At 36.0% G+C, this 20,064-nt stretch overlaps 1 protein-coding gene across 3 annotated transcripts in view; it reads left to right on the top strand.

Annotated features, from left to right (window-relative positions):
• rabgap1 (RAB GTPase activating protein 1) overlaps positions 1-20,064 on the top strand; it is a 93,832-nt gene that overhangs the window by 25,861 nt on the left and 47,907 nt on the right. For all 3 annotated transcript variants that reach the window (XM_084104125.1, XM_084104123.1, XM_084104124.1), the window contains 11 exons: positions 479-707; positions 1,206-1,413; positions 1,503-1,677; positions 2,978-3,135; positions 4,472-4,582; positions 4,960-5,026; positions 6,923-7,025; positions 8,086-8,255; positions 8,527-8,686; positions 8,825-8,918; positions 14,688-14,838. In XM_084104125.1, the coding sequence (XP_083960251.1) occupies positions 479-707; positions 1,206-1,413; positions 1,503-1,677; positions 2,978-3,135; positions 4,472-4,582; positions 4,960-5,026; positions 6,923-7,025; positions 8,086-8,255; positions 8,527-8,686; positions 8,825-8,918; positions 14,688-14,838 (1,626 nt within the window). The remainder of the gene's footprint in view (positions 1-478; positions 708-1,205; positions 1,414-1,502; positions 1,678-2,977; positions 3,136-4,471; positions 4,583-4,959; positions 5,027-6,922; positions 7,026-8,085; positions 8,256-8,526; positions 8,687-8,824; positions 8,919-14,687; positions 14,839-20,064) is intronic.

Genomic DNA, 20,064 nt, shown 5'->3' with positions numbered 1-20,064 from the left:
GGTTCTATCTCCTACATACTCCATTTGCTTGCGCTACAACAGGACAAATGGTTTTGGAAGGCTTGCTTTGACACGTCCTCCTGACGCTGTGGTGTTACTGGTGTTAATCGCGGTAGAGGCCAAATTTAATATTTCACAAATGAAAACAAGGCTGTGAGGGATAGACGTACAGTCTGTTCAGTGGGTTACTTAAATTTGTTGTCCATTGCAGATGACACAATGAAAATACTTTTTTTTTTTTTTACTCCTAATGACCAATAAACTTTTTTGTGTGTGTGTGTGAAAATGGTTACAACCTTCTGACAGTACAACATACATGTTTGTCCCTCACAGCCGAAATTTTGAATGTGCCGTTTTCCTCTGATTAATCTTTATGGCCTGGTACTGTCCAGTCTGTTCATGCTATTGAGCCTATATGTGTTTCAGATGAGTCGTGGAATGACTGTACTGATGAGTCTGTGTGTGTGTGTGTGTTCAGATCGTGGGGAACGGCAGTGAGCAGGAGTTACAGCAGGAGCTGGAAGATGTGCTGATGGACCCTTCGGTAACTGAACTGGTGGGCGGACCAGACCAACTTATAGGGGGTGACCACAGCTATCCCACTACAGCTGCGCCGTCACGGTCCGGCCCGATGCCCCCTAAACTTCAGATAGTGCTGCCCGTTCAGGGAGCTCAGGAAAGCGAACTCAACGAGAGATCTTACAGGGGTAAAAAAAATACAAAAATCTCCCTGCTACTGTACAGACCATCTGCAAACTAGAGTGAAATGAATACCTGAACATGACATGGTGTTTACCATGGAATTAAATGGGGTAAATTTTGATTTCATGTTGATTTTACATGCCTGTTCACAACCAAGTCTGTTAACCACTTGTGATGCCACATTTCAAAGCCATTTTTTTTGTGTGTGTTCAGAAAATTCAAAAATAGCCAATAGTAAAATATTGTCATGTTTTTTGTCAGTGTGATGCATATGCAGGTAGTGCCATCTGCTGGTCATTTATCGAGGTGCATATACAGTATATATGTAGGCACTATTTATTTTGATGTACAAAAATAATTTGAAACATTTAAGCAGAAACATCCAGATTAAAAGGATTTTAAGATTATGAGAAAGCGTGTCCAAAATGTTGACATGTACTTTGTAAAAGTTTAATTTAGAGTCTTCTGATTGAGTGTGTCTCTCCGCCCATCTCTTCCTGTAGATGAGCCCTCTGACTCGAGTCCTGGTACCCCCGTCCCGGACGAGGACAGCGTGGTGTTCAGTAAGCTGACGTATTTAGGCTGCGCATCAGTGAACGCCCCGCGCAGTGAAGTGGAGGCCCTGCGTATGGTCAGCATCCTCCGCAGCCAGTGCCAGATGCCCCTGGACGTCACCCTCTCCGTGCCCGGAGTCTCAGAGGGCACCGTCAGGTACGATGTGAAGCTAACTGGAAACATATTGGTTTAAACACCGCAAGAGATGATCCATCAAAGCATCTTGCTCTTGAATATTCCATCAGGCTGCTGGACCCTCAGACCAGCACTGAGATTGCCAACTACCCCATTTATAAGATCCTCTTTTGTGTTCGCGGCCACGACGGCACGCCGGAGAGCGACTGCTTCGCCTTCACCGAGAGCCACTACAACTCCGAGATCTTCCGCATCCACGTCTTCCGCTGTGAGATCCAGGAGGCGGTGAGACAAACACAATTGCTCTCTACACATGGATTGGTTAAGGAAGTTTGTGAGGGAATTTTTGTCAAGAAATGTCCAGGTCATATTTCACTCTGAAATATAAAAATAAAAATAATGATAATAAAAAAATGTATAAGTATATTTTATAAAAATGATATTTAAAATATATTTTCCGTAGTAAAAATGTAGCCTTTTTTTTAGGACCATTAAGAATTATTTGCAATGTGACATTATTTTCATGACAATTAAGCAGATTTTCCAATGTTCGATATTGTTATGACTGGGGAAAAAATAATTTATAAATATTTTTAAAATGCATTTTGTTTTACTGTATTTAATTAATACTGTTTTTAGAAAAAATAATTAAGGTTTTTGGTATTATGGTAACAAGCATTTTTTTGAAAAATTATAATAATGGCGACAATGTATTTTAATTGTGATAAAAATCACAACGCTAAAAATTTTCTTTCGATTATTTTGGGGTCAAATATAATCTGGACCTGTTCTCCATGAGATATGTGCTTGTATCATGAATTTTTTTCTTGCTGATAGAATGCTTGCAGTTTTCTGGTTTAGTCTAAAGGGGGCGCACATGTTTTTAGTATTTGTTCTGTGATCAGACCTTTTGTTTCCTCTCTGTGTGTCAAGCTTAGCTGTGAAGTTAAATTTATCCCCAAATGCTCCCAAAATGATCCGGTTCCTCTTTTACAGACATGCTTGGCTTTAGGGAGAACACAGCCATGCAGACAAATCCGTTATTGTTATTTAAATTAATTTATTATTATGCATGATATGATGCAGCCTTGAACGGTGTAACTGTATAACAAACCTTTTATAGTACAAAACTATTAAAGCCATCATAGAACGCAAAACCGCTTATGCACATCCTGGACGTAGAATGATGCGCTTCAACGTAACCTGAGCAATTAGACTCATGGACTCATTCTCACTTCACATTCAAATATTTATAGCTGTTAATTTATGATGAACAGTGATGAATACATGTACACACATATTTGATGGCTGTGTTGGAGGTGATGAATTTTTTGACTTAGAAACACTAGTCCTGTGGTTCTCCACTAATTTGTCCTTGGAGCCCACAGTACCCTATAACAATATCCCAAAACATATGAACACTGATCCTGAAGGATTTTATTTCTATTTCTATCTTTGTGTGTTAATGAGTGTGTTGATAACCTGAGAACAGCGCGGCTGTGAGTCACTGTAATACAGTCTGTGTCACTGTAGACTGTTTTGACTCCAATCACTGAGATGTGTGTGTGTGTGTGTGTGTTTGTAGGTCAGCCGGATACTCTACAGCTTTGCCACAGCTTTCCGCCGATCAGCCAATAAAGCGCCACTCTCAGCCAAGGGTCCGCCCCTTACGCCAGACAGCGACGTCTTCACCTTCACCGTCAGTCTGGAGATCAAAGAGGATGATGGGAAGGGCACGTTTAGGTGAATCGCCTTGCCTCTCTCCCTCCATTAAAGTTCATTCAGGTCTCCCGATTCCTCCCCGCACATATCCGTGTTTAACCCCGGAGGTCTCGTCTCTAACGGCATAATTGAATTAGGTGTTATTTTCTGCTATCCAGCCTTCGGAAGTAATCAGCCCTGTTTTGATGAAGGAAACGATAAAAATAGAAAAATCTACAGTTCCTCCACCTCTTCTTCTCTTTCTCTGAAGTGTCGACACATGCTTCCTGTCATTTATCATCCCTTACATCTTCGCCTCATTCCTCCGCCCTGCACAGAGCTCTATTAACACAGATTTGCTGCAGACTTGCAGTGGAAAGAGCTCGCTTCAAAGGAAACATTACCTTTCTCGACTCGTTAACGTATCTGTAAAGAAGCATTGTTCAGTGTAACACGCACTGACACACAGATCCCTATGTGTGGAATATTATAATTTTGAGTATTAATTATAATATTACAGTTTAATTAAAAATAGAGCAGTTTGAAAACCTTTTAGCGGCCTATATAGTGTGTTTACACTGTAATGCTGCACAGAAAAGGCAAAAAGAGAGAAAAGTATTTAAAGAAAGGGCTAAAGTGCCCAAAATAACCTCAGCGTCTCCATCAGCATGAGCTTGATGCTCCAGAGAGACTGTCCCTGTTATAAATGGACTGCAAGTCACTTTGGATAAAAACAACAGGAGAAAATGACAGAATTACCTTGAAAGGTCCTTTCGCTCCATTGGGATGCAGTTTTACAAAGATTTAGTCTTCGCTTTTGCTAAGACTATTCTAAATATATATGTACTGCCATTTATATTTAGAGTTTTTAAATTAAAACAAACTTTTATTCAGAAAGGACACATTAAAAGTGACAGTAAAGACATTTACATTACAAATCTGTTCTTTTGAACTTTCTATTCATCACAGAAAATGTGAAAATGTATCACGGTTTCCACAAAAATATTAAGCAGCTTTTTACTGTATTTCTGGTCAAATAGACATCTTTCAAAAACATAAAAATATCTTATCAACTGCAATTGACTAAAAATAATCTAATTTTATAATCGTATTTATAATCCTAATAAGAACAGATCATAATTTTTGATCAAAATGTCACATCAAGGTTTTATCTTCAATTTATGATAATTTCATTTAAAAAAATTGTTTTACAACAGTAATGAGCATCTGATGAGAATCACCATTGAGAATAATGTGAATATCTTTGGAAAATATGCTTAAGCGTCATCAAAATAATAACTAAATCTTTGTCATTTTGAGGTGAAATCTGGGAGATTCACACTAGTGAGCATTTAAAAACTTTCTTTGTGTCCATCAGTGCCGTATCAAAGGACAAGGACAGACAGAGCTTTAAACTGCGGCCAGGCATGGACAAAAAGATCGTGATCTACGTTCAGCAGACGTCCAACAAAGAGTTGGCGATCGAGAGGTACGTGCTTTACACAGTGACACGGGCTCTCTCCACTGAGAGGACATCCTCATCCAGAAGAGCCCCGTGTCTCCCGTTACAGCCAATAATTCTCATTTATTAATGATTAATGATAAACATGCACTGAATTATGTGTTTTCTGAGCTTAAGTGTTCCTTTCGGGCCATGAGAAAATGGTGGATGGTTTTTCTCCATGGTGACTGATGTTGTGTTGAACTGAAGCCAACCCTTCCTGAATGCACAGCTGTGCTTTTCTGTTTATATATGTTTCCTCAAGCTCAGCGCACTCAGATGTGTGTGCGACCGTGCAGCTTTACAGTTAATATGCGGAGTTCCTCTGTGGTTCTGTTGCAGTGAGGAACGTGTTTGTGTTTCAGGTGTTTTGGTCTGCTCTTGAGCCCGGGGAAGAACGTAAAGAACAGTGATATGCACCTGCTCGACCTGGTAGGTGGCGCAAGACAAACCTTCAGCTCTAGTTTTGACTAGATTAACTCCACTTATCCGTAGGGCTGGGCGATATGGCAAAATAATTAAATCTAGATTTTTTTTTCCAGAACGATTGACCAATTCACGATTTCGTAACTACAATATGATTCAAGTCACATTCTCTTCATAAAACATCTGGTTAAAAAAAAAATTCTATTCAAAATGCATCACACCCGAAGTGATCAACATATGAACACTGATCCTGAAGAATAGAATAAACATCATACCTGAATGCAAATCCTTCCCAGCTAACACAACGTACCAGTTACATCATTTATTGGTACTTTTTGATAATTTTATATTTCAATTTAATTAATAATTAACAACATAACTAGTAATTACATTTGCTCTTTAAATAGTGAAGAATACACCGCATGCGTCTTCTCATTTGCACACAGAATAACATCTGAAAGGATTGGAAAGTTCATTTTTCGGAGGTGAGAGAAGTTAAATGACACCGTAAAATAATGACACTGACATATAGCCTGAAAATAACTAATCTGACAGGCACTCTTTACTTAAACTGCGTCTGACAGAAGAGTCAACAGCTGTCACGCATGTATTTCAAAATAAGAGTCTTGCAAACTGGTTGAGAAACACTGCTTTATCCTAGATTTGAATCAAACTCTGATCACAATGTAGATCAAATTACACACATGACACTAAAATAATGTAAAAATAAACTAAATAACAGAATGTAGCAAAACATTTGAATGTATATTGCATTCAACAAAACTAATTGCATAAAATATAATCATATGTGGAGTTTTGGTAATGTCCTTTTACTGTTTTAAACTGTAAATTATATGGTAATTCAAAGTTTTTACTTGCAAAAACAATATTTTTAAAAGTAAAATTACATATAATGCAATGTTCGTCTATTTTTTTTCTTTCATTTTTATATGCTACAATTAACAGGTTTTCACAGTAATATTTTTTTTTTGTAAAAATTAAACAATTTTAGCTGTTAAAGGAAATGATTCATTAAAAAAAAGTCAATTTGTCATGTTAAAATACATTTTAATTTTAATTAACATAATTAACAAAAATAGCAAAATTCTAAATTAATTCTGTATTAATTTTACAGAATGTGACTTTTTTTGAGTTTTTTTGTAACTAATACACTTAAGGTTCTCTATTCTAAGAAAAGAAAATGAAAATAAAGTGTGCAGCCAAATTAATTTAAATAATATTGTATATTATGACTTGTTGTGTTATGACTATCTATCTATCTATCTATCTATCTATCTATCTATATATATATATATATATATATATATATATCCAAATGAGTGTATCGGGCTACATAATTTCAAGGCCCTGACCGAATCTGTCGACTTTTACCTGCATATCCTTCACTGACTTTTTAGGAAAGTCTGCAGGATTCTTGATTTGTAAAATGTTATGAATTCCATTTCTCTGAAAGTCTGTGTATTTTTTTTCCTGTGGTCAGTGACCAAGCAAGAGGATACATGTGAGACAAGTGGCCAAACATTTCTTTGGGACTAACAGACACAATGTTTTAGGTGAAATGCGTCCTATAGCTACAACTAAACCGTGTAACATATCAGTTGTGAAACAGCTCTTGCTTGGCCCATGTGATGATGCTCTCATGAGTCTGGAAGTGTTGTCCTCATGAGTCTGGAAGTGTTGTCCTCATGAGTCTGGAAGTGTTGTCCTCCATCATGTTAGTTCTGTAGGCAATGCCAGTGATCAGCAGTGAGGATTTTGGCTGGGACTGCCCATAGTCGGTTAATTCATTGTGAATGAACCACAGTTTCTGTGATCTCATGATTATGTTTGACTTTATTTTTGTTTTATCCTCTCTTTGTCTTGGCTCTCCTCATTTCTTAGGAATCAATGGGCAAGAGTTCTGATGGGAAGTCTTACATCATCACAGGGAGCTGGAATCCCAACACTCCTCAGTTTCAGGCCGTGAATGAGGAGACGCCTAAAGGTACAGACCCATACACATGCTCAGTTTGCAGGAGATTATTTTCCAAATCATTGTTTGAGGTCTTCTGATGCTGATATTTCTGGAAAATTGGAATTCAAACCATAAGTGATCTGGAGAAGATGCATTTAGCCATTGAGCCCCAAAAATGTGGAACATTCCTACTGAAATTAGACACTCAAATCATACACTCTTAGAGCGCTGCCTGCCCAATCAGATTAGAGCACTGTTGTACAGTAAAGCAATACAACAGGTTTATGTTCGAACGCGGCTCAACCAATCAGAATCAAGGACCGGAACGATCTGTTTAATAATAGTATTTATTCTCCTCCATTTCACACTTATTTTTTTCTTTTTTAAAATATTGTCACTTTAAATGTTTAAAAAAAAAATTCGCTAAGGTTTGAAGATATTTAATAATAAAAATTATTAGTTTTAAGACATATACATCTTATTTGTATAACACCTTATAATTATTAACACTTATAATTATTTGTATTAAATAAATACATTTTATTTGTATAGCAACTTTCATGCAATGAATGCAGCTCAAAGTACTTAATGATAAAATTATAAATTATTATTATTAATAATAATACATAAAATTTATTTAATTTAATTTGTTTAGCTCATTTTGTACATTGATGTAAAAAAAACAAATTGTTAAAATATTATTGTTTTTGTTGATGCAATTAATAATATATAATGCTAAAAATAATAATAATAATAATTGTAACAATTAATTTTTCCTGATGTTTGAAGTTCTTGATCTGCATTCAATCCATGAATGTTTCTATTCACATAGAATAGAGTTTTATTTAATCGTAAAAATAATTTTTATTATAATAATTTTGTAATTTCATTATTATTATTATTTAATTTTTCTAAGAACAACTACAGCAATCATAATAATAATAATGAAATGACAATTATTATTATTGCTATTATTAGACAAACTTTATTGGAATTCAAGAAATGATTGTGAATGACATTATGCATGAACTCATCTAAATACGAGTACGCTCTGATGACCGTCTGCTGTTGTTTCACTTGTGTGACACAGATAAGTTCATGTACATGACGACAGCGGTGGACCTGGTGATCACAGAGGTGGAGGAGCCCGTGAGGTTCCTGCTGGAGACACGGGTTCGAGTCTGCTCACCCAGCGAGAGGCTCTTCTGGCCCTTCAGCAAACGCAGTTACACCGAGACCTACTATCTCAAACTCAGACAGGTGAGGATGAGCACAGATCAGGGCTTTTTGATGGAGAACCAAAAATTATATGCCACTAAAACCCACTGAGTTTGCTAAATACAGCTAAGCTAACAAACTCAAGTTTTAGCCAAAATGTCACACTTCTGCTTTCAACAATTTGAGCCATCATTCCCATTAGGAGGACTGCGTGCTCGCTAGGTTTTGAGACAAGGACATAGTATGAATGAGCTTATGGAGACTTTGGTTTGTAAAAGATTTGTGTGTAACGGTGCCTTCACTCTGCTCTCAGATGGAGAACAAGGAGAGGAAGAGTAACTCAGACACGCTGTATGAAGTGGTGAGTCTAGAGAGCGAGGCGGAGAGAGAGAGGAGGAAGACCACAGCGAGCCCCGGCATCCTGACGGCCGGCTCTATGGTGCCCTCCCCTCCGGAGGATGATGAGGAGGAAGGTGAGCGGCCCTCGGCTGTCATTCTCATCGCCATGTACATAACCGCAGGAGTCCTGCAGGAATTCATATACTTTAGCATGTGTGAATATTTTCCTGAACCTCAGAAACGTGTCTCTCTCTCTCCCACTGTCCTCACAGATAATGATGAGCCGTTATTGAGTGGATCTGGAGACGTGTCTAAGGAATGTGGCGAAAAGATTCTGGAAACTTGGGGAGATTTACTGTCTAAATGGTGAGTGCTTTGAAAACAAGTGGAAACGAAGGCTCTGGGTTGAAATGTGTGAAACTGAAGAAATTACAACAGAAAATTGTTATTATTAAATATATTACCATATTGGTAACACTTTACAATAAGGTTTCAATTGTTAACATTAGTTAACTACATTAACATGAACTAACAATGAGCAATGATTCTACAGCGCTTATTAATCTTAGTTAATGTTAATCTACACATTTACTAATACATTTTCCAAAGTTCCAAAGTTGTATCTGTTAACGTTATTTAATTCACTGTGAACTAACATGAACATGAACATTTTTATTAACTAACATTAGCAAAAGTTTGGGGTTCGATAAGATTTTTTTGAAAGAGTCTCGTATACTCACTTAAGACTGCATATATTTGATCAAGAATACAGTAACATAATAATGTGAATATTATTACAATTGAAAGTAACTGTTTTCTATTTTAAAATGTAATTTATTCCTGTGATCAAAGCTGATTTTTCAGCATCATTACTCCAGTCTTCAGTGTCACATGATCCTTCAGAAATCATTCTAATATGATTTGATGCTCAAGAAACATTTCTGATTATTATACAGTTGTGCTGCTTCAACCGAGACACTGATTTCATAACAGTTCAATAAACAAATAGTTAAAATTAAGTCACTTACATTTTAGATGCAAAATAGTTCCAAACAAAGATCACAGCAGAACCGTACCGCATCTCACAGGAACACTCCGCCGTGTTTCATTACTGAATGATTCAGCGTTTTGAACGAATCGGTTGAGTCAAAGATTCAGTTACCCATTCATAAACTGCCTCATTCTCAATAAATCAGTCGTTTGAACGAATCGTTTGAATGAATGACTCAATGACTCGCCCATTAAGACGGTCGCCTGCCGCCACCTACTGGTGGTTTAGTTTCAAAGTATAATTCTTTTCAACAATTCTTTTTTTGTATATTCAAAAAATATTTTAAACAATCTCATAATCTCATTTAATACAGTTGTAATTTTTCAATGTAAATTATTTAATTTGACTGGTAACAGCCTAGTGTCTTATTATTCTAATTGAATGTATTGATCAAATTTAAGAATTTGAAATGAAAGATGGAGCATACATTTAATAAAATTTGGGAAAAAATGTCCTTTATAAAGGTTAAAGAAATTATTCTGATTAGAGTGTTTTCCAACAGTGATGTAATGAAACACTGACAATTTAAGTTTGAAGGGAGTAAAGCCTCTGTTTAGGCTATTAAGGAAATGTAATTTTGCCAAAAGAAGAACATTTATTTTAAATAAATGTTCATTTTACATCAGCCTACTTCAGTGTGATATGTTACCATATTATCATGCTTAAGAATTTGAATAATTGTAATGTGATGATCAGATGCAGATATCTAAATCAAAGAATATCATAGTTTGGGCAGTTGCTGGGTGGATTATTTATTTTTAACAGCGGATTCGGGTGACTCAAAGTGCACCAGATTAATGAATTTATCTTTAAAATGTACAAAATTTTCTTCTTCCCAGACCTCCCTAGAGGTACCGAGCTCCACCCACAAAAATACTGTGGGAAACACAATAGGCGATATTGATGGTCTATGAAAAATACAAATTTAATTATCTTATTATTAAAATACATTATCAGGATTTTACCATCTCCGCCTGGTTTTGAGCCAGGAAAAACCCTGTTTTGTAACATTTTAAATGTCTTTACTGTCACTTTTGATAAACTTAATGTACTTTGCTGAATAAAAATATAGTACAAAAAGTAGTAAATCTATTTTTTATTTACTTGCATTTTGTAAGGTGTTCATTTTAGTCAAGCCACAGGTGTAAATTTAAGAAACTATTTGCTGAAAAAAGTACTCTTTGAGCCACAATGCTGTTGTTTAAAGAGCCGTGGCACGGATACAAAGCTTGTACAGAATCCTGTAGAGATTAATAGTTGCACATTAGCATATGCACATTTAGATTAGAGGTTGTCTTGTCCGCCTCTTTCTTCCTGACAGTGTTGAACTGCTGCCTTATGCCTTCTATGCAGAGAAGTGCCAGAAAACAGGCCGAAAATCAAGAGCGCCCGTCCCACACAATCTTTTTTTTTTTTTTTCTATCTCCAACCATAAAAATATCTCTACATGCACACATACACACACACACACCATTTCTAATTTAAGAAGTCATTCATGGGAGGGAAATGAGAGAGATATTTTAATGTAGAGCTCTAGAAGAGACTGGGGGATGAGGGAATGGTCAAATACAGATAAGGGTCTTATTAAGATTATTTCCCGCTCCCATTACTCTTATTGTTGTTAATCAAAACCTCGAGATGAATTCAATTAAAAGCCCCAGGAATTTAATTACAGGCTTGCGACTGTCTCTGCACCCTGAAGAACACAGCTGTCTCTTTGTGTGTGTTGTGCTCACATCTGCATCTAGTCCCTAATTTTCCTCCTCTTTAAGCCCTTGGCTTTCCTTGTTTGGAAGATGAGATTTACAGTCATTCTGTTGTTAAAGGGCTCATGACATGGATTTTTAATTCTTTTAATATGTTCCTTGAGGTTCACTTATAATGTTAATGAAGTTTTATATATATATGCGGAAAAACAATTATTTTCAACCTTCATTTTGACGTCATTGCACAGGAAACAGTATCAACGCACACTCGCCATTGAACACGATTTACAGACAAAGCATTATGAAATCTTTTACTTATGGTTTGTGATGCAGCTGCTGTCAGATTCAATACAGTTGCTGCTTCATCTTTCAACTAAAGCTTCTTTGCGAACTCTCCATTACACTGCGCCTCATTTACAAAAGAAAATGCTCTGAACAAACATATAATCATTCGACACGATCCGGGACGCCATCAAAATAAACAATACACTTGTTTCCAACTCTGAGATCCTTCTCAAGTCTGTACAGAGACACAAACAATCTGTTTAAACTGGACGCGTCAAAGCGATTTGTTCTTTCACTCTTCCATTTGTCCTGGTGTCGGCAGACTCAAGTGTGTGAAGTCCATCAGAAACTGAACTCACATCTATATACTTTATCCAGTGTAGACAGCGTCAGTTATTATAATGGCTCTATTTGCTTTTGAAGTGACGCTCGCGTCCGGTTTAGGTAAATGTCAGCGGTTAAGCGACTGAGTGACAGTGGGCGGGGCCTATGGTGTGATGATGTATAACTATTCGTCAGTGTCTTGCTCTGGAGGCGGTCATATGCAAATGTATTTGCCCGTGTGATGTCACGGATATCTCAATATCAAAACAAGCTATTTTCGGAGCTCGATTAAATAAATGCTTTGTTTATAATGAGGATGTTTTAAGCTGTAAAACTTGTAGGATGTTTTAATGGTACAAAGACCTTTTATATGTCAAAAGATCAAGGCAAATTTGATTTATGTCATGACCCCTTTAAAGTAATTGACTAAAGTGCTGTGTATTGATCACCCTTGCATTTTTTTCACAAAGTATTTTTCAAACCATTTTAACTCTAAACTTCTCTAGTTTGGAAAATGGACCGTAAATATGAAAATTACTGGTAGTGTAAATAAAATGTGAGTCATGCTTCGTTTCAGTGGTGTTCTGGGTGGTTGGATTCCACCCCTAGAAGCTGATGATTAACTCAGATATTTTCAAACTTGGTCCACAATGGGAGTGATCGATAGTTCATGGGAAATTTAAGATATTAAAAGTTTTAATGCATATGCTTACAATATATATTTTAAAAACACTTACTGTTATTTTGTGATTATTTTAATTCCTTTCTGTGTAAAGCACTTGAATTGCCATAGTTTATGAAATGTGCTATATAAATAAACTTTATTTTTGTTAAATATTTAGTAATATTTATATTAATTTATAATGTTATGTATTTTTATATATAATAAATACATTTAATTTGAAAATGTTTTCTATTCTGATTTATCTATCTAATTTTGTATTTATAATAACAATATGCTGTCAACTTAACATTGAAGACTAGAGTAATGGCTGCTGAAAAATTAAAATAATATATAATAAATAATAAATTATATTAAGAAAAGTTATTTAGTTAAATAAATGAAGGCTTGGTGAGCATAAGAGACTTCTTACAAAAAACATTTAAAAAAAATTTCAAATCTGCTTAAAAATGGGTCACTATGCATGAAAATGTACAGATGCCTTTCATCGAATTTGTGGCATAAAGCGTTTTGGTTGGTCAAGTTAATTAAATACATTACATTCATAGTAATCGATTCACACACATGACATTTGCGAATAAAATCCCTTTGTGTGAGATAAATAGGTCAAATAAGTGACTGCACAGCCTCTGGAGCCCCGGCCTTTGATGTTAGTGCTTCCCTGTTTAAGAACATTTGGTTTAAGGGCCTGGTGTATATTGCATTAATAAACACATTTACTATTTCCTACAACAACAACAAAAAACACTTTTCTACTGACTTTGTATTTGCACAACACGTGTCTCACGCTTATGACAGTATAACGTCATGTCATAAATAAAACAATGTGTTGCACTGGACAAAGTTCTTATTAGAGGAAACAGTTTGCAGTTATAATCCCAATTGAGTTTGTCAGTTTAGAGTGATTGGCAGAGTAAAATCAGTCGTACAAATCCCCGAGGGAAGGTTTGTGCACACTACAACACAATGGAAATATGCACTTTCCTTTTAATCAGCAAGGAAAATGGGCACCAGCGACATTTAAGACATTCCATAAACAAATACAAATAAATGCTGGTAAACATGCAGACCACATTCAGAGATTGTGCCTCTAGCAGGTTAACATGGTCTTATATAAGCATATCTTTAGTAAAACGTCCTATATGCAATCAGAATGTCACTTCTGTCTGTGAGGCAGAACGAGTATCACTAATTCATACTTTATATAGTCTCCATGCAGTAATATTTACTGTTTTTACTGTATTTTTGGTTAAATAAATACCTTGGTGAGTGTAAGAGACTTCTTTCAGAAACATTAAATCTTACCAACCCCAAACTTTTGAACATTAGTGTAATATTCTGCTTAATAGTTTTCTCAGACAGTATAAATGGGTCACTATACATGAAAATGTTGTTTTGGACCCCAATGGCTTTCATTGCATGGACAAAAACATCAGAATATACGACAGGGTTCACGTGTGATTCATGAAACAGTCGCCAATCCCATCGTACGTATGATAATACGTTGATAATTGTGGTGACTGAAAACAATCGTCATTTAAATATCACGCCCCTAAAAATTCACGTTTTACGACGAGTTTACGACATGCAGAAACGTAACACGACCAAGAAGAGGAAGTAATCTCATGAAAGAGAAATTGTTCTTACTCCAAAAACACCTGTTAACCTCATAATTGCAAACAATTAAATTAATTTATATGTATAATAAATACAGATAAATAAAACAAAATATTTACAAACATTATAAATGCTAATTTAGTTGTTTAATGGTTAATAATCGATTATTGAGCTTCGGTTCTCGGACTCGACATTACAATGCTGCACGCAAGTTCACGCTAACTCAAAAACTCGCGTACACGAGCTGAGACCTGACGTGAGATTTGATTGTAGCCTCCGCTCACATCCATATTGATAAATGCCAAGTTCCTTTCATAAATGAGGCCCATTGTGGGTTAATACGAAGTTACAAGTTCACAACACACCCTCAGTGTTTCACTGTGCAGACACAACACGGACTGTCTTAAAATGTAAGTGTTGTAATTAATTTGTAACCACGAGTCCCTGTTGGTTTTGTAATGTTTGATCAGGCATCTGAACTTGGCCGTGCGACCCAAACAGCTGCCGGCGCTGGTCCGCAGTGGTGTCCCGGAGGCCTTGAGAGGGGAAGTGTGGCAGCTACTGGCTGGATGTCATAACAATGACCATCTGGTGGAGGAGTACCGTACACTTATCACTAAGGTAGGCATACAGATCCCATCCTCATTTTCACTGCACCAGAGGCATCAAATGAGGCAAAGCAAAGGTGTGACTCTAATGCATCTTCTCCATTATCAGTATTTTGTTTGGTTGGATGAATAATTCAATGAATAATTCATCCAAATGATTTTTCAACCTCTAACCTTGAGTAGGCCTATACCTTAAGCTATTTGTTGAGGAGAGATGTGATATTAGTTTTCTAAGCTGTGACTTTTGATTTTTGTTCAAGAATAACTGGGATGGTTAAAACACCGTCAGAAATGACTAAAGTTCATTGTAGTAAATGGCAAGAGCATCTCCAGTATTTGTAGATGAGGTTACCAGTTAAAGAATGTACATGTCTTCGTGTGTTCATAATAGGCGTATTACATGTAGCAATGTCTCAGAATAAAAGCTGAATCTGAATATGGATCTAAATGTGCATTCACATTTACTGTTGTAAAATCCAGTCATTTTAATAGGAATCCACGCGATCAGGCTGGTCAAGTATTTTTTGGACTATGCTGTTCACAGTTTTTAGCATTAAATTAGTACATGCTTTACTTAATCTTACCAACAAATTTCCATTCCGATATGAAGTGCCATCTTTCCAGATTCAAAGAATTTGTTTTGGACGGCAAAACAGTTTCTTGGAAAAAGGCTATAATTACGTTTCCACTGTACAAGGAAGGAGAGAGGACACATGACACTCTATCATGAGGTACTCTGCATTAATGAATGTAGACGGCCCAGAGATCCTGAGAGCCGCTCGATAGCCAAGTAATGGCTGATGCATTTTATATGATTAGCAGTAGCATTGGATTGTTAATGGCTGAATAATGTGGATGAGAAAGCAGGGTTGTTTTCTTTCTTAAACCTCTTTGTCTATTCAGAGTAGGGATGCTAACGATTCATCGAAGATCGATTATTTGTTGATGACAGTTTAATCATTTTAAACAATACAAAGTCTTTGAACATGGAAAGCAATCGAAATTTAGTGAGCATGTCAAGTTTAATTATATTTCCCTACAAAAATGATTATTTCATCATATATTGGGCTCTGCGCTTTGAAAGGGCGTTGGGACACAAGCTGGACAGAGCCCATTTCTTGTCTCATACACGAATGTTTTCTCCCAATATTTCAAAGCAACTGAAAACTGTACGAGCAAGACTTTTATATTATCATCTGTGGAAGGCGTAGGACCATAAAATGTTCGTTCAATCATTGCATTCTGTCTGAATGAAATGATAGCATGTGTTCCCTATCAGTCAGCGTGTGTTTGCATTGCCTGTTCACGCAGACATCATACGTCAGACAGAGGGAGAATGGCAGACAAACAGTTGTTTACATCGGTTATTGTAGTACTGTTACTAGGGCTGCACATTATATAGAAATTATCAAAATATCGCAAATGTATATATCGTGATCATGAACAAAAGACAAAGAGAAAATCACTCACTGCTCTTGGTTAAATAACTTTAGTAGCTTTAATAAGAATCAGTATATATTTAATTCATACAGTGAAAACTAAGCAGTGTTTTATTTTTACAATTGATTATTCAGTTTCTTTTGTTAAATAAACCCAACGTAGGCCTACCTGAACCTCTGAACCCCTGAACCCCGTGGTTTACACTGATGTTAAAATAACACTTCTTATGCTACAGTAAAACACTGCTGTTCACTTTCAGAAGCTGTAGGGATGTTTTCTTATCACAAAAAGAATGTGAAACACGTATGTGAATGAATGTGAGGATGTGAATGTGAACACGTATGTAGGTTATATAATTTTAAAGATATTTTAAAGATAATTTAAGTTTATTTTACACACTTTTTAAGCATTATCGTATCGCATATCAAATATCACATTATTTAATGAGTTATCACATTTTTCTTCAATATCATGCAGCCCTAACTGTTACTCACTGTACTGTGAAGTTTTATACGTTTAACGTTGCCTCTGGTCGTCTCGCTTCTTTCTAATAAAAGACTGAAACCCATTAGATAAGATTGGCTATTTATATAAAATAGTTAGGTTAGTTTAGGCTAACAATGCTATTTGTTGTTTTGGCAAGTAAAAAGGTATATGGTCTACAGCTTTTTTTTTGTTTTACTACAGTAAAAGATATGAAAATATGGATTGAAAGTGAATGACAGGAAGAAAATAAGCGAAAATATAGGGTGAAATGCTGAGGATTTGGGAAAAGAAACAAGAGATTCCATATTCAGTGAAATACCTCAGAAAATATTGTAAAATTCGTGGAAATTCAAGTGACCAACCTGCAAAACAGAGCACAAAGCCGCGTATGGCTTAATTCAAATGTATGGGCTCACGTACATCTCTCATTCGGCGTAAATCAAAATGTTTCCTTGTTCGCGATGTAACATTTGCCTGCTAACCAATTATTTATTTTGTAAACAAAGTTTTGTACTGTACTTCACTCGTGTCCTAATATTCATATCTAAAAACATTCATATGTGCAAAAAAGTGGTTAGTCACACTGACCGGCACAGCCCTATGCGTCTCAATTACATTTGGTATAATTTTCCTTTTAATGGTGATAATGTTACTAGCAAACATTGCGATTGTGTTTTAAAATAAATTACGGCGCATTCAGCGGTCTCCGTGACAGGATATGAAACTATAAAGCCGACGATAATCTTGTTTTAGCAATGTATGCAATTATCGCTGTTTAAAGTAAAACGATCCCAAATGTAACTAGGCACACTCGCTTAATTTTATTGTGGTAAAAATATAAATATTAAATATTAAAAGTGAGGAAGCTGGCGTTTTGAGTGCCATTTGCACATCTGGTCATCATTGCAGTAGATGAATCTTAGGGGCCGTTTACTGGACACCGTTTTCAACAAAAAACGTAAAACTTTTATGTGTTTTGGCCGTTCGTTTACACGACAGCGGTGTTTTGGGTGCCTGAAAACGTAAACTTTTGAAAACGGGTTTCAAAGTACAAGTCTCCATGTAAACAACAAAAATGTCAATCTCTGAAGACGACGACGTCTTGCAAATGCATGTTACATGTTCAGTCTATAGTGTTTCATCGCCATCTACTGGCCTGGAAGCAGAATACAGCGGTTTTACTCATTTTCGTGGATCCGTGTGAATGGGGATCATTTTAACAATGGTGCACATGGAAAACTTAAAGGAAAAACTTGTTTGTTTTAAGCATATCGTTGTCATGTAAACGTACTCTTGGATTATTAAGGTTAATAATCAAATGATGATCGATCATGGGAATTTGTGTAAATTGACATCCATAATTCAGAGCCTAGACATGTTAATGTAATGCGACTTCGCATCCAAAATAAGTGCAAAAGTTTTGAACCTTGGTGTTTTTCATTCAAAGCGCTGTGATTCTGTACATGCTTTACTTTAGAAAACATAAATAAAGCAGCAGAAGCATCATTTATTCACTATATCTTCCTGTTAAGCCATTCTGCATGTGAACTCAGTATGTGCGTGTATACAAGACAGTGTGCTACAAGACCCCTTGTTTTAACCTGAGGCATGCATGTCAATGTACTGTATCTTGTCAATCATTTCACCATGTCCCCGAGGTGCCTTACAGTGGTTTGGTTATTTTCATGAAAACAGGAGCTTTTACTGTGCTAAAGTTTCGTCCTTTTCCCAAACAACATTGAAGAGCACTATTCTCAGAAATCTGTGAGCCTGTAGCCTGTCCCATTTGTGCCTTAATGTGATTTTTGTCTCTAATGTGAAAGCTGGTTGTCCCTTGTTAAGGCCTTGCTCTTCACTGCACTTCACAATGTTCATTATGGCTTCCTTTATTTTATGTGACTAGAAAAGGCTTGAACTTCACCCACTGGACACAAGTCAAAGGACATTCATGCTGGCAGTGATTTGCAACGACAGAAGCGACCGTAAATCGTGCTTTTTTTGGTGAGAGATGGTGATTGGAAGCGAAATAAGCGAGGCGACTTTCAGAGCCATTCAAAAACAAAGCAATACAAATGGTGAAATGGAAAAGGTTATGTGGAAAATTTACCATCAGAAGAAGTCTCTAAAAAATTGTTCTTTCCTAGAAATCAATGTAGTGACAAATTATTAATAAATATAACTAAAATGAAATGAAAATCATTTGTAGTTTCACAGATGTGTGTGTGTGTGTGTGTGTGTGTGTGCAAGCAACTATTGTAGAAACATATGGGATGCCCAATATATTGGTACCATATTGGCTGATATTTGTTTATTTAACTTATTTATTTAAATGTAATGGTGTCGGCTGATATTGGATATTTCATTGCGTATTTTACTTTCACATTACGTTTGCTGTTGTCAAGTGCTCATTTAAAGTAATTTTTTTCATTTCAATACTAATTTAATAACTTTTTTAAATGTCTTTAGAAGATATTTGACTTTCATACTTTGATACAATGAATGATGTGATTGCTAACTTGTAGCATTTACAATTGATTTAAGTTTTAGGGTATTTTACATTTCAAAATATGTGTCCTATTTTAGACAGTTTTTTTTTAAATCGCAAGTGTCTCACCTAAATGTTTGCACGTTTAATAATGGCTAAACCCTACATACAATGGTGTGAGAAACTTGAATTGATTTATTTTAACAAAAAAACGAAACTCGAAAATAGTGCAGTCAGGTTTAATTTTGTGTCGTTCATCAAACCTCAAACTACAAGCCAAACAGATGTTCAGTCTTTTTAATGAATTAAGCGTTCATTGATTGCAATCTTCACTGATACCAAATGATTACAAATAAATAACATCTTCTAAATAACTCTGGCGTTCAGCTCTTTTAGGCGTCTCTCTACTTTATTCTACTGTTCTCGCTAGACGTTTGATAAAAGTAACTGTTGTTATCAAGTAAGTTTGCTCATAACGTTTCTCTTTTTGACCCAATATAAAATTTTGCACTGGTAGATCATCCCTTATACAAAGTATAACCGGTAAGGGATGGAGGCTGTTTTAAATATGTCTTCATAGCAACTGCTGCTGTCTTTCCTGTAAACAGCATCACTGATTCTGAACGCGAACGAAAGCGTGCAGCTCCAGAAGCAATGTGGTGATGTGAAGCCATTTTTGTGTGTCGTATTAAGAGAAAGAGACTGAGAGAAAACACAGCATATCATATTTGTGATATTACAGTCTGAGAGCAAGATTTCACCTAATTGACTTGAGCTGTTGATCTGTGTGGATTCATTTACTCATTAAACCCACATTGCTGTAGTGAA

The sequence above is a fragment of the Abramis brama genome (assembly GCF_963993115.1).
Source record: "Abramis brama genome assembly, chromosome: 25".
NCBI lineage: Eukaryota > Metazoa > Chordata > Actinopteri > Cypriniformes > Leuciscidae > Abramis > Abramis brama.
This window is presented reverse-complemented; position numbering and strand designations above follow the sequence as displayed.